This window comes from Myxocyprinus asiaticus, chromosome 11 (genome assembly GCF_019703515.2).
Source record: "Myxocyprinus asiaticus isolate MX2 ecotype Aquarium Trade chromosome 11, UBuf_Myxa_2, whole genome shotgun sequence".
NCBI classification, from domain to species: domain Eukaryota; kingdom Metazoa; phylum Chordata; class Actinopteri; order Cypriniformes; family Catostomidae; genus Myxocyprinus; species Myxocyprinus asiaticus.
Genome location: NC_059354.1, coordinates 1,250,218 through 1,265,530, shown reverse-complemented (window position 1 = coordinate 1,265,530; position 15,313 = coordinate 1,250,218). Strand labels below are relative to the sequence as shown.

Genomic DNA, 15,313 nt, shown 5'->3' with positions numbered 1-15,313 from the left:
TTAATGTCTTAAAGCCCTTGTGAGCAAGCTAAAGTGACTGTAGCAAGGAAAAACTCCTTTCTATGTTATTTAGTGTTGAAAAAATAAACTTTAGAGGAACCTGACCTCTGGCTTCAAGGACGGATTAAGACCTGAGAGGCCCATGAGCTGGTACACCGTGGATGCCCCCCATGACGTTACTACGTTCACCTTTATGTGCTACAGGACGCTTGGCATATTTGGTTGGATTTTTCAAATAGATGGAAGAAAAGTTTGTAGCAATGTCTGACATGGCCAATTATATGTACTGTATGAACCGATCCAAACTCTTGCATTATTAGGGATGTGCACGGTATTCAAATATCAAAATCACAATTTGGTTATTCTGCACGTGTATAGAGGTCTTCAACCCGATCTGAGTCTGACGATACCCGACAAACCTACAAGTTTTGGGCAAGGTTCGGGTCAGTTTTTAAAAGTTAAGGGCTGTGTTTTTAAACTGTTTTTCTATGTAAACACGCACTGGGCGGACGTCTTTGATCGTTGCGCTGCGCCACAACTCAGGACCATCATATATTTTAGGCACTGCATTAAGTTTAAAAGAACTTTAATATTTATAAACGCATCTCGAGACACCTGTGTTCTGTTTCATCATTTGTTGTGCTGCATCAAGCTTTTTCAGCAATGGTGTCACAAATCAACATTCTGATGAAGTTCAGGTTGCAAAGAGGATTTAATGTGACTGATACACATGATTCCAGATAGTTTTTCACCTGGCAAACGGTGAGCCAAAGTTTTTTCCCCCTTTTGCTCTGGTGTGCAGACAACAGTTATATGCTGAATCATTTAAAAATCAAAGCATCCCAAAGAAGTCCTCTAAACCTTAGCTTTCACTGCCTCATGGGAAGTGAATCTGCCTGGGCAGAATTACGCATTTTCCATTGATTAAGAATTGGCCTACTATGTTGCAGGCAGTGAGAGAGAATTTTTGTTCGACTTTAATGTGATCATTTGAAGATCTATGTATTGTGCTATTTCGGCTCACTGTGCACTTTATTCCCTGCTAATCTGAGATTGTGTTTGACACATCTATGGCAATAAATGTTCTTTATTCATAAGTCCGACTCCCGACAAATAACACAGTAACCGTTCGTGAACTCTCGAGGTTAACCAAATATTACAAAAGGTTACCGTGCACATATTTAGGGTATTAAGGCATGTTTTGCTTTATCATTAAACATTAGGCATATGCATGCATGATTTAAACATTTTAAAGTCCTCCATACTGTTGCATAATTTCTGTCGCTTATATGAATTTAAACCATCAGCTTTGTACACAGCCAGGGTAAACTGCACCTTATCTTTGGAAGCGTATTGTAAATCAGACGCTGTTCCCTGTAGTCCATCAAATAAACGCGCTGCACCTGTGAGACGCAGATTCCCTGAGCGCGCACTCGAGTGCCTGTGCTCGCGCTGCTGTCATCCAGCACACATTCGGCCAAACAAATGGTATTTAACATAAGGCTGACATTTACGTATATTTATAATAAATATCTCTAAATAAATAAATAAATAATTTATTTAGGGGGCTTTCACACTGGGCACGTTTGCTGCGGTCCGATTCCGAGTGCGATTGTTCCCGGTGCTCCCCGCAGCTTTGGTCTGGTTTCACACTGACTTGATTCTATCGAACCCCGGTCCATTTGCGTTCATCTTACGTCATCACAAACACGCATGGAGAACACAACGCAACTCATCATACTTTTTGTTTTTTTGTTATTTTGGTGCCATTATGTACAGCAGAGTGAACGACAAACTGCGTATATGTGCGCTTCATGGTGTAACTCATCAGATGTCCAGGGGAAGGCGGCTTGCTGTTGCTGCTCGCAAACGGCGTTTTTTGAGGAGACAGCTGATTGCAAGGAATTCATTTGCACCTTTGTTTACACTGCACGCTTACGCTCGTGTCCAAGGTGAAGTTATCGCCACTGTCATCTCCTATTATACCCTATATTTATAACCTAAAATAGTATTTATATATAGTATTTATAAGATGTATAGATAGAGAGATGTCGTCATCTTTACTTCCTGAACAAGTGCACGCCCGAGTCCAAGTTGCTTTCACATTCACGCGAATCGCGCTACAGTTCCATTGCAACCGAACACAGACCACCTCCTACAGGTAGTCTCTGGTTCGGTACCGCGGTGCGCTCCCCTGTCCGCATGACAGCTTTCACATTACCAATTTTTCATGCGACCCGTGCTGTGTTTCGAACTAAACTGCCAGTGTGAAAGCACCCTTAGAGCTCGGGGCCTTTTGGGTTTAGAGGCCCCTGGGCAAAGGTCCAATCGGCCCGCTGGTTAATCCGTCCTTGTCTGGCTTTACTATATATGTACGTAACCCAACATTTAGCGGTTTGAGTAAAAACGATCACCACAAGTACCTAATTAATTATTTATTTATTTATTTTTTTTTTTTGCCCTCTTCCCCCAGTTTCACATTGCATGTAAACTTTACCGTCATTATTATTGGCTTATCCAGTGCGTGCAAGTGTTGTGCTCATACCTGTTTACATTTCGATGTCAAAAGCAGAGAATTATAAGTCTCATGTAATTGTGGGTTTCTTACGTTGTCTTGTGCATGTCACACTTAGTGTCACTCGGGAAAGGTTGGCCTGTTGGCCTACACCTGCTTCTGCTGTTTCTGCCTCGCAAATACACCAATTTGCGCTGTGCTGTCGGCGTAAATATTGTTATTATTTTTTTATGTACTGTAGCACCAGAACATGACACCAATGACTGTTGTTTGGCAAATACAGCTACAAGCTGTACCGCTACAGTACTTGGCATTTGCTATCGATCTTCTCACTTATGTACTGTAGATATGCTGCTCTGTTTCCTGTGAGTGCTCAGCACCGTCTCTACGGGAGGAGGAGACTGTTTCACAGCTCTCGATGTTGCCCTACTTGGTTTTAATGACACTATAATGTATTTGTTAATGTATCATGAGCGTTGTATCGTATGATACAATACGATATTTTTTACACCCCTAAAAATATATATATATACACACACACACACACAGACACACAGATCAGCCACAACATTAATAACATTTATTATATCGTTACAATGGCACCTGTCAAGGGGTGGGATATATTAGGCAACAAGTGAACAGTCAGTTCTTGAATTTCTTGTGTTGGAAGCAGGAAAAATGGGCAAGCGTAAAGATCTGAACGACACAAACTTAGGTTGAAGTCATTAAAACAAATTTTTTAACCACAGATATATTAAGTAGCTACTGTTTTGGAAAGTTGTTTAGGACATCTACATGAGTACTTTTTCCAACAATTATTTACAGACAGATTGTTTCACTTTTAATTGACTATATCACAATTCCAGTGGGTCAGAATTACATTGTTAACTGTGCCTTTAAGCAGCTCGAAAAATTCCAGAAAATGATGTCAAGCCTTTAGGCAATTAGCTTCTGATAGGCTAATTGGTGTCAACTGGAGGTGTACCTGTGGATGCATTTTAAGGCCTACATTCAAACTCAGTGCCTCTTTGCTTGACATCATGGGAAAATCAAAAGAAATCAGCCAAGACCTAAGAAAGAAAAATGTGAACCTCCACAAGCCTGGTTCATCCTTGGGAGCAATTTCCAAATGCCTGAAAGTACCACGTTCATCTGTACAAGAAGCGGCTGCTACAGAGATACCATTAGCGATTAGCCACCATAGCTTGTCATGACACTCTCTGAGGAATATTTCAGAATCTACACATCATATTACATTGAGTGTTGGCTTGTTTGATTCAGAATCATCTGATGTAAGTTGTGATTAGGGCTGGGCATTATGGCAAAAAAAATAAAATCTCGATTTTTATCAAACTTATGGACTATTCACGATTCCATTTTTTTTTTTTTTTTTTTTTACTTTTAAATGTACTCCAACGTGATTCAAATTTTATGTTCTTTATTAGAATGCAAGGCAACTAATTAAATCCAAGTTCTTTTCATCATAGGAAACAAAGGTGTGCAAGAAAAATGTACAAATGCACCACAGGGGGAAGTTGTCAACAGAGTGTAAATGTAAAATGAATTAAAATTTAATAAACCCATATGTTCAGAAATGATAGAATAAGAAAACTGGAAAATAATTCTTAGCCAGTGTAGGTATTCATTTGATCTAAACCAAGTCTATCTAGAAAGTTATCCAGAAATCAATAGCTATAAATTATCATGTTTATCGAGAAAGTACTCATTGTATATCAAACAATTTGTGTGTATATTCATAAACCCCTGCAGATAGAGACGCACCCTCTAGCGTTTCACGCTTAGCAGCGCAGCAATATGAAATAATTTATCATTACAATTCAGCTAGCAAAGTTTGTCAAAACGATCACTTGCCAAATGATGGCTATAGATGCAGTACACTTGAAACACGTCACAGAACAAAGAAATAATTAGCAATCTATCTGAATCATGGCAAAAGGAGCATCAGATGTTTGATTCTCCCATATATAACTTATCCGTGATTTGAAATGAAGTGCCTATAACTGTCACAAAGTTTTTTTTATGGGTAAAAAGAAAAGGAGATCATTCATCAACATGCACACAACGAGGCCAGTTATGGTCTTAAGCCATTGTATACCTGCATGATGGACGAAGCTGAGCTACAATCACACTGTGTACAATCGTACTGGAAATATTACCGTTGTCTTTTATATCAGTCTCTGTGTTGTTAATCTATCACGTTCATCTGGAGCACGCCACACACGTGCAGCTGATCAGATCAGGAGCGGCATTAAGACAAGCGCTATGGAATTCTTTTTATTTTCCTTATTCAGCCTTTAATGGATTTAAAACTTATCTAACTATAGCGTTTGCAATATTTTCGACAAAATCTCAATTTCTCAAAAAAACAAACAAACAAAAAAATCATGTCAAAAAGCAAATTTGAGTTAATCGGAAAAATTTTAAAAACCGCCCAGCCCTAGTTGTGATATAGAACTTTCATGAACCAAATATGATAAATTCTGTTTGTCTGTTTATTACACACGTGGATTTGGTTTCTGAATTAAATCTGCTCATTGTATTCTTCTAACCAGGACCTTTCCAAAGATATATAACACTTGTCTATGTGATCATTTTACTGGTTCTTAATATGATTGTGATCGCAAATTAGCAAATTATTAAAATGGAACAGTTCTAATTTATCAGCAAATTTAAATGCAGTATTTTAGAATTGGTCAGATCAGCTATATCTATTGTAAAGATAAGAGTCTAAGTTTTAAAACGACACCTATTTTGTGCAGATCAATTAAGTGGTTGTTGAATAATACCATATTTTTTTATTTTGTTTTCGTGATTTTTATCGCATTGTTTCTGGATTTTCTTGATTTATTCTTGCACTCACAGCACTGCACCACATTCACAGCAGAAATATAAAAAAACCTACTGATTCATACATTTTAATCATTTCATAGGGTCTTACCTACTATGCTGTCTTACCTGCATCTGTCATAAAGTCAAAGGTCAGTAAGTTCTCTGCCGTTTGTGTGACTCCTCTTTTGGTGGGTCCGCCAGCATGACCTTCATCTTGACTCCGTTCACCACTTTACCGTGCAGCATCACTATGGCATCATGAGCATGTTTCCGGTCTGCGTACTTTATATAGCCCACATTCCGGCCTGGAACCAAGTAAACCTCCACCAGAGAACCAAAACGACTAGGAGACAACAAAGCTAATGATTACACAATTCCACACCGAATCTAGAATTTTTTTTTTACATAATCTGGTTTGATTAGGCAGGAAAATCAAAACAATTATGCAGAATTGATTTAAATACGGTAAAATGGGTTGAATTGGGCTGAAAGGATATCCAAAAGCACAATAAATGTAGGGTCATTCTGTGTCAACACAACCAGAGGCCCCCAATTCAATTTTTCTTTTATAATTTTTTTTTTACTGGTAAATGACAATCATAAATGATAAAAGCCAAAATATTGAATGCCATGGGTCAATATTTACTAATAATAATCAATATTCACGATATTTACTATCATATTTACTAATCAATATTTACTAATAATAATTAAGTAATTTATAATTTTGTAGTGGGGGGTCACATTGACAATTTTCGGCTATGATTTGAGCAAAACTACAGGTGAAAAAATAACCTTAGAAAGTTGGCAGCATCATTATGTATTTAATTTTACACAAAGATAGGGAGGTCTATTACTAAAATCAGCTGACTTCAGCACACTTGTTACATTAGACACCAACAGCGAATTTATTTTAATTTTTTTTCAATATCCTTTTAGATTCTGGATCAGAACAAACTTTCCCCTTTGTATCTTTATTTTTAAAGCCCTATGTAGATAAATCCTAAAGAGATGTGGCTCTATTTAAAAAATATTAAAGGAATATTCCAGGTTCAACACAAGTTAAGCTTGTGTTGAATCTAATTACGGGGTTGCATGAATCTAATTACGGGGTTGCTTCAGCAATGGTGTTTTTCATCTCACATTTGCTTTTCTGACACACGTTTAGGTTTAAGGTAGGTTTTGTTGATTTTAAACTTGATATAGCATTAAAGGTGTATTCCGTGTTCAATACAAGTTAAGCTCAATCAACAGCATTTGTGGCATAATGTTGATTACCACAAAAATTAAATTAGACTCATCCCTCCTTTTCTATAAAAAAAGCACAAATCTATGTGTCAGTGAGGCACTTACAATAGAAGTGAATGGGGTCAATCCCTAAACATTAAAATACTCAGTTTTAAAAGTATAGCCACAAGTCAAACAATATACATGTTAATATGATTTTAGTGGAATAAAATCACTTAACCTTGAACGGTTTTATTTTAGATCCCCACCCTTTTAATAATTTTGCGTATACTATATGCCTTTTTATAATACATTTATACAAGCATTGTAAGACGTTTAAATCTGTGTGTGTCCTGTGTGCCTTGTTGATAAAAGCAAGGCCATGCCTAGGTTATAATGGTCAGTGACTAGATAAATTTAATAGGAAAACCCCTAATACATTATTGTTACAACTCTTTCTAGCATCCTTATTTCCTTTAATTCACTCTTTATTATGTAATATTTTAATAGAGAAAGATTCTATGATTTTTGCTCTGATACTATTTTTGTTTTCTTTAATGTTATTTTATTGTATGGTTCGTAAAAGCAACCGTTGATAGAAACAGAACAATTTCTAACCATTAATCATTTAACCATATATTTTCCAGCTTTTGTGTAATTTAAATATTCCTTTGGACTTGCCTTGCCTTCACAGAATCATTAATTCCTTTTCCAAGTTCTCAGGATACAAAGTTAATTGGTCTAAATCCGAAGCTTTGGCTCTGACAGTGTACTGTCCAGTAACGGCCTTCCAGTGGCCCAAACAGGGCATTAAGTATTTGGGCATTTTATTCCCAACAAATTTGTCTGATTTAGTTAGAGTTAATTTTGATCCCTTAATAAAAAGGTTTTCGAGCGATGTGGGCAGGTGGGCTTCATTACATTTATTGATGATTGGAAAGGTTAATGTTATTAAAATGAATTGTATTCCAAAATTTAATGACCTGCTACAGTCCCTACCTGTAGATGTCCCCCTCTCTTATTTCAAGCAATTTGATAGCATAGCGAAGTCCTTCATTTGGAATGGTAAACGTCCCAGATTATACTTCAGTAAGTTACATAGGCCGATTGACAAGGTGGGTTAGGCCTACCCAAGATTTTGTTTTACTATTATGCGTTCAGTCTCAGACATTTGGCTCATTGGTCTCTTCTACCTGAGAGAGCCCCTCCCTGGTTTGTTATTGAACAGGCAGTTCTTGCCCCTATTTCGCCGTTACAAAGCATCTCTATCAAACTAATTGGAAAAGTTAAGTTACACCACGTTATTTCGCATTTACACTCAAGTATGGACTAAAGTGTCCAGATTGTTTAAATTGGACACTTATTTAAATGTTGCCTCGAGCATATGGCAGAACCCAAGATTGTGTATTGGCAAGTCCCCTTTCTGCTGGCCAGAGTGGATTGTGAGGGGGGTTGCTACACTCGGTGACCTATATGAAAGCAGTGTGTTGAGATCATTTGAAAACTTGGTCCAACATTTTGCGATCCCCAGACCTCAGTTTTATAGGTATTTACAATTAAGCCACCTGCTTTGTACTATTTTTGGGAGTAGCACACACCCCCCTGAGGAGGCAGATGCTTTGGGAGAGGTGATTGCGGCATTTGGAAAAGGTCATGAGGCATCAGTGTATTACTCCCTGTTAATTCAGAGTATGTGGGATGGAGCTTTGACTTCTATTAAGAAATTATGGGAGAAAGATTTGAATTTGGTATTGGAAGATTGAGTGTGGACTAAGATTCTGAAAAATGTCAAATCTGCATCTAGAGATGCAAGGGTTCGCCTTATGCAATTTAAGATTTTACAAAGATTCATTTGGGACCCCCTCTAGATTATACAGGCTTGGTCTTAAAGACACACCCACATGCTGGAGATGCCAATCAGAAGTTGGAAACATAGCCCATGTTTTTTGGGAATGCGTTCAGATCCAAGATTTTTGGTAAAAATTCAGAATTATTTGCGTGACATTCTGGACACTCAAATTTTACTTTGCCCCAGACTTCGCATTTTGGGCGATGGGGAAGTTATAAATTCGGGTGACAAATATATAAAAAAATTGGGTTCTGACTAGCGTGATGATCGGTAGACAAATTATTTTAAGGGGATGGAAGTCAGACGGAGCGCCACCATTTCCAGAGTGGTGTGCGGAGATGGGGAGGGTGGCGGCTTATGAGAAGATAATAGATGGAATGCTGGGGCGGGAGGACTTATTTTTCAGGAAGTGGGGTAGGTATTTGGCAGTTTTGGAGGACTCTAGGGGAAGGGATGAGGAGGGAGATGTTTAGTTTAATTATGTATATTTTTTTATATATATTTTATTTTTTATTTATTTTTATTTTATTTTATTGTTTTTGTGTGTGTGTATTATTTTATGTGACCACAGGGGTGTTCTTTGGGGTAGGGTGGAGTTGGTGTTTGGGGAGGGATGTTAATGAGTGTTAAAAGTTAAATGTTGATTCGGTGTGAATATGTTGTGTTTTTCTCTGTTGTGCTTTCTTTTTGAATCAATAAAAAATGTTAATTACAAAAATATTCCTTTGGACTTTTGTTCCTCTCCCTAGTGTTTTTGCAGATGGTGAGACCTGTATTCCAACCAAGGCCATAGAAAGGCAGCAGTGAAGATAATACACAAGCTACCCTGTCTAAATTATCTTATATTATAGTACATTTTTAACATGTGACTCTAGCGTAACAAAATATTTGGGACTTCGGAAAGTGAAGTATTCACTTCCTTAGAGTGATTTTCTGTGGGTTTCGACCAGTTTTATTTTGTTATCTAATAAAATGGAAGTTTTCTTCTTTTGCAAGTGCATAAAATGGAAAATATTATTCGTGCTAGAAGATTTGAAGATTTAAGAAATATCTTAAATATCGACATAATAAAAAAAAAAAAGTAACAGTTTGATCGAGAGTGCACAAGAGTACACAAATAGCAAGATAAAAAAAAAAAAACTAAGTTGCACAATGGCTAATAATTATTTATAAAAATAAATTAAGAAAAAATATATGTCTTTGTTTTACATATTTATTTCACAACAGGTCATAACTGGGCTATAGTCTAAAGATATTTAGTTTTATTTAGTACATTTTTGAAAATGCCGTTTTACCAGTCCTGAGTGTCTAAAGTTCTCTCTTTGAAGTCTGTTAAACTCAACCTGTTCCAAGTTTTATCACAGAATGTACAGTAAGAACGAATTGATAAGGTCACAATAATGTTAGAAATGTAAAAAAATTAAAGATGAGAATAAAAGGTAAAAGCAACTGTTCTAGCAAAAAGTTGACTCTTCTCATCATATCAGAGACATGAGCAATTGAAAAGGGCATAGTGTATTTTATTGACCAATTATTTCAAAACTCAAAAGAGATTTGTTTGAATTTCCACTGGGCAAAATATAATGTAGAAGAAAACAATCAAGGGACTAGAAGCTTTGAGAACCCTATACATTTTAATAATTTGAAACTTCTTAAAACAAGCTTTAACTTATTTATCTGATTGTGTCATGTTAGTCCCGACCATTATACAGAAGTAACTGAAAGTTTTACTCTGAAAGGAGTTTTGTGATTTCTAAAGAGTTTTAATTTTCTGAGGTTTGGGCTCAGGGCATTTTTGATTGTGGTTTCCAAAATTCAATTATTTTTAGGTTATGAATAAAGCCAACCATCAATATCCATTACAAAACGTACAGCCTGTAAAGTGATGGAAGTAGCTGTAGTTGAACTAAAAAAAGGGGGACTACGGTTTCATCTCCCCACTAACTCTGCTTTGTGGCCTGTCAGCAAGACATTTGACAAACGATTAAACTGTGTTCAATGCAGTTTCTCCCAGAGTACCGTCTTTAGTAATTTAGTATTACTATTTTAAATGAGATCCAGATCTCAACATTCTGTTAACAACTGAAGGCACTGCCAGTGGATTTTGGCTTTTAAAATGATGCTTTTGGTCTTTTCAGATTTTGGTTGAAATAATCATTTAAAAAAATATTTTGACTATCCCATAGGGGTATCTGTATCAATGCATCGATCCAATAACCAACGATCCAATGTTATCGATACAACGCGTAAATAGCGATACAGACATTTCTTTAAGATGTACCTTTATTTTAATACTCTCACGTCAGCGACGTCCCTACTCATTTCCGTCAGGCAATGAAGCAACCTTATTACATTCATTTCACTAAATACTCCTTTCATGTGGAACACGCATGTGCGCAGGGTCTGTGAAGCCAAATTGCGCTCTGCTATCCGTACGCGCATCAACCAGGCTTCCGAAACCCGAGCTCCAGAGCGAGGTTAAGATAGTTTGTTTTTGATATTCCAGACACATTCAGCGATAAATAGCGATAACTCTTAAACGGCTAAGAAAATACTTTCCAAAATAGTATTACTGTAAAACATGGATGCAAATAATATTCTTCAAGCTTGTTTTCATTATTTTCACTCGATATTATGAGCATTTGTCTGCAAAAGCTGTCGCAATGTGAGTTACCCCGGGGTAAGGGACTGCGGAGAAAGTACAATTTTCCTTTATTATTATTATTAGTAGTAGTAGTAGTATTATTATTATTATTTTAATAATAGCTTGGAGTGTGAACTGCGTGTCCAATATAAACCTTTTTGTAATAGCTTTTTTGTTAAAGGACATAGAAACAAGAAACCAACGTCATTCAATAGAGGACAGTGCACAACTTTCGCCATTCGTTTTACCCCTAGTGGTTGAATAGGGAACTGCATGTCCAACATTAACTTTCTTTTTGTAATATCTTTTTTGTTGAAGATAGACAGAAACCAACATCATTCAAAAGTGGATGACAGTGCGCAACTTTCCCAACCATTCGTTTTACCGCTAGTGTTTCACTCGGCGGCCTTTTTCTATGTAAACAAGCGGCATGCCAGTGCAGCTCCTATCTACTTGAATGGGGAAAGACCAAAATCTCTAAAACAGTGGGTCTAGATTATAATCAAAGAACATTTCTCAAATCAGCAGTAAAATCTGACTATACTGGTATCATAAATTGTGCTTCTTTACCTCAGATTATGTAAAAAAAAAAAATATATATATATATATATATATATATATATATATATATATATATATATATATATATATATATATATATATATTTTCCTGTCTTTAGTTAATGCGCATGCGCCTTCTCGAGTTGATTGACAGGTGATGTCTGTATCTAAAAAGTGATTGACTCTTTTACCTGAAGGCGGAACTTCCGTTCTACATCTGTTGCCCTTTGGACGTTCCAATTTCTCCCATTCATTTTAATAGAAGTGACTCTTAAATGACTCTAAAGAGTCTCTGGCTTGCAAACCACACAAACCTAAACACCTCCTAAAGCAGAGTGCATAATATATATTCACTTCCTGGTAACTGCTGTGAAGCAGAGGCTGCAGCGAGAAGACACTTCTTTATCCCTTGCCTGTACGTGTGTCTGAAATTGTGGCATGTCAGCACTTTAAAATATGCCAAAAATATACAAAATTAACAAAAAGCTAAATCTAATATGATATGATCCTCTGGAGAGCACACTCCAAAAACTTGCCTATATTTCAGATTTACACATTTCAATTTCTTAACAAATTAAGAAAATTAATAAAACCTTAATACTTAAACTGTATTAATTAAATTTTTATAAAACTTAATTCAATTTGAATGAATTTTGTTATGAATTTTGTTTGTTTGAGTGAATGAAATTCTATCAATTTATCAACCTAAATAATGTTTAAGACAACTTCACTTATGTCCATTAACAAAACACAGCAAAAGGTAATAAACCACTGTACTCACAACAGAACAACTGAACAAGCCAAGCGCTGGTGTTAAAACTCTTTTCTTAAATCCATTTCCTTCTTTTAGCCTTTTAGCCTCTGAGCTCTGACTGAATTACATAGCAGAAAAAAAAAAAAAATTCTAATTAGGAAAAGAGAGCAGTTAATTGGCCAGACAGCGTAACTCCTGTCCCCACCTTCCACCTGAAATTTTCAATTACTCACTACAAATAATTTAAGGATTAATTTGCTTTAATTTATTTTACAATTTAGTTGAAAATGTAGGCTTGCAAAACAAAAGGTAGAACGCATTTAAAAGATAACTATATGATACAAAATGGTTCAAATACAACATTTTGACAGAAGGGGCACAGTTGTCTGTCTGAGTGGGCACTGCTAAAACTAAAAACTAAAACGACCACTCAAAAGTAATTTGTTATTCAATGTTATGTCAAGAACAGCTCTAATAAGCTAAAACAAATGACACTCCATCATTATTTTATGACAGTCAAACTGGATAATTGCAACTACTTTGAAGCACTGTTATTAAGCTCTCATGAGGACCGCCACAGGAAAGTAACATCCTGAGTTAAACCTGCTGCAGAGGATAAGCTCATTAGATTTACCTGCCTCTGAAACATTTAGTTTTGCTGTAATCCCATTTAATTTCAGATTTCTGAGTAAAAGAAACTGACAATTCTCAACATCAAATGTTCAAAGGAGACTGCATGAATAAGGCTTTCATGGTCGAATTGAAGCAAACAAACCACTACCAAAATGGACAACAATAATAAGAAGAGACTTCATTAGGTGGAGAAATAAGAGCAATGGACATTAGACCAGTGGAAATCTGTACATTGGTCAGATAAATCCAAAGGTCAAATATGTTTTAGGATCCAACCGCCTTGTGTTAGTGAGATGCAGAGTAGATGAAGGGATGATCTCTGTATGTGTGGTTCACAACTTAAAGCATGGAGTTGGAGGTGTGATGATATGAGGGTGATTTTCTGGTGACACAGTCGGTGAATATATTTAAAATTCAAGGCACACTAGACCAGTGAGGCTACTACAGCATTATGCAGCAATACGCCATCACATCTGGTTTGTGCTTAGTGGGTCTATAATTTATTTTTCATCAGGACAATTATACAAAACACAACTCTAGGCTGTGTTGAGGCTAATTGAGGGCTGCATTAGATGACCTGGCCTCTACAATCACCTGACCTCCACCTAATTTGAGATGGTTTTGGATGAGTTGTACCACAAAAATGACAGAATAACAAGATTGTGCAACACTATATTCATGGCAATGGGTGGCTACTCTGAAGAATTAAAAATATAAAATATATTTGGATTTCTTTCAAAGGTCACTTTTTGCTACTACATGATTACATACGTGTTATAGGTTTGATGCATTCAATATTATTGTACAATGTAGAAAATATTAAAAATAAATATAAAACCTTGAATGATTATTATTGTCCAAACCTTTGACTAGTACTGTATATCGTTTTGCATTATGCACAAACATTCATAACTCCACCATACTGTATGCTAAACATATCAGTCATTTGAAATGCTCACTGTCCTCCTATTACAAAAAGAAGGTTAATTTTGGACATGCAGTTCCCTATTCAACCACTAGGCGTAAAACGAATGGTTGTGAAATTTGTGCACTGTCGTCCTCTATTGAATGATGTTGGTTTCGTGTCTCTATGTCCTTTAACAAAAAAAGCTATTACAAAAAGAAGGTTTATATTGGACATGCAGTTCACACACCAAGCTATTACAGAAAAATTTGGGCCCTCAATCGAATCAAATCAAAATCATATCGTGGCAGACTTTGAAGTATCTGCAAATATCAGATCGCAGGCCAAGAGAACTGATGTAAGATCGACATGATGAAACATCCGATTTACACCCCTACTATCCCATTGGTTGTTTTATAGTACCAAATTATCAGAGATTGCCAGAGGGAACAAAGCTGTAACCCAGTGGAAAGAGGTGATGACCCAATGATGGTGAAGACCCTCCAATTGCCAAAATGGGGGCAACCTAAGGCAGGGCATCACCACACTGGAAACCTGCCCAACAAGGGTGGTGTAAGATGTGTAAGAAAGTGGATGGGATGCTTTTTGGGCCAAAAGCATCAAAATGGTGATCTGTAAGAGCTTCCTGTTTCTGTTGCTAACGGCACGCTGCATGAGTTTTGTAGCTTGCTAGCCCGCTTAGCATTGCTTATTCTTATTCTTACATGTTCATCGTTTCTTTCCTTTGCCATTTTACCGTGTGCTTTGGGTTTTTTCCGCTTTTCTACTCTTTCATCTCGGTGTATTATACCACACACACCCGTTTCCCTAGTTCTTTTTTTCCCCGCTTGTCTACATCTCACGTCTCGACTGCATGCATTCATGTTTTATATGGATTATTGCATCAATCTCAAAAATCTGCTTATTAGGAACCACATCGATCTCAAATTCTCGCCGCTCACGAACAACCATAACAACAACAAAAAAACAATTGCGGTAAGTCATGGCATACACTCATGTTATTTTTTCCTGCATTACATGCCACATGTTTACAATAGCTTCTTCCATCAGCAGTGAGGGATTCACATGTGATAAATGTAAGGAATTAATCAGGCTGACAGGGAATGTTAATGAACTAGAGACACGCATCCCAACGCTAGTGAAGGTCAGTGAGAAAGAGAAGCCGGTATATACTGTTTCGGATGCGGGTAGAACAGCAACTAACACACACACTTTGGTTCTGGCTCTAGAGCCCCTGCACCAGGGCGATTGGGTGACGTCTCAGCGGCATACTCGCTCAACAAAATGACACCACTCTCGTTCCTATTAAGGTTTCCAATCGATTCTCTCCACTCTGTCATCCACCCACTGAGAATC

General features: G+C 36.8%; 1 protein-coding gene across 1 annotated transcript in view; it reads right to left on the bottom strand.

Annotated features, from left to right (window-relative positions):
• The window catches only part of rbm45 (RNA binding motif protein 45), a 114,505-nt gene that overhangs the window by 4,975 nt on the left and 94,217 nt on the right, over positions 1–15,313 (bottom strand). The window contains exon 9 of the mRNA XM_051710493.1: positions 5,492–5,708. Coding sequence (XP_051566453.1) covers positions 5,516–5,708 — 193 coding nt within the window. The 3' untranslated portion in view covers positions 5,492–5,515. The remainder of the gene's footprint in view (positions 1–5,491; positions 5,709–15,313) is intronic.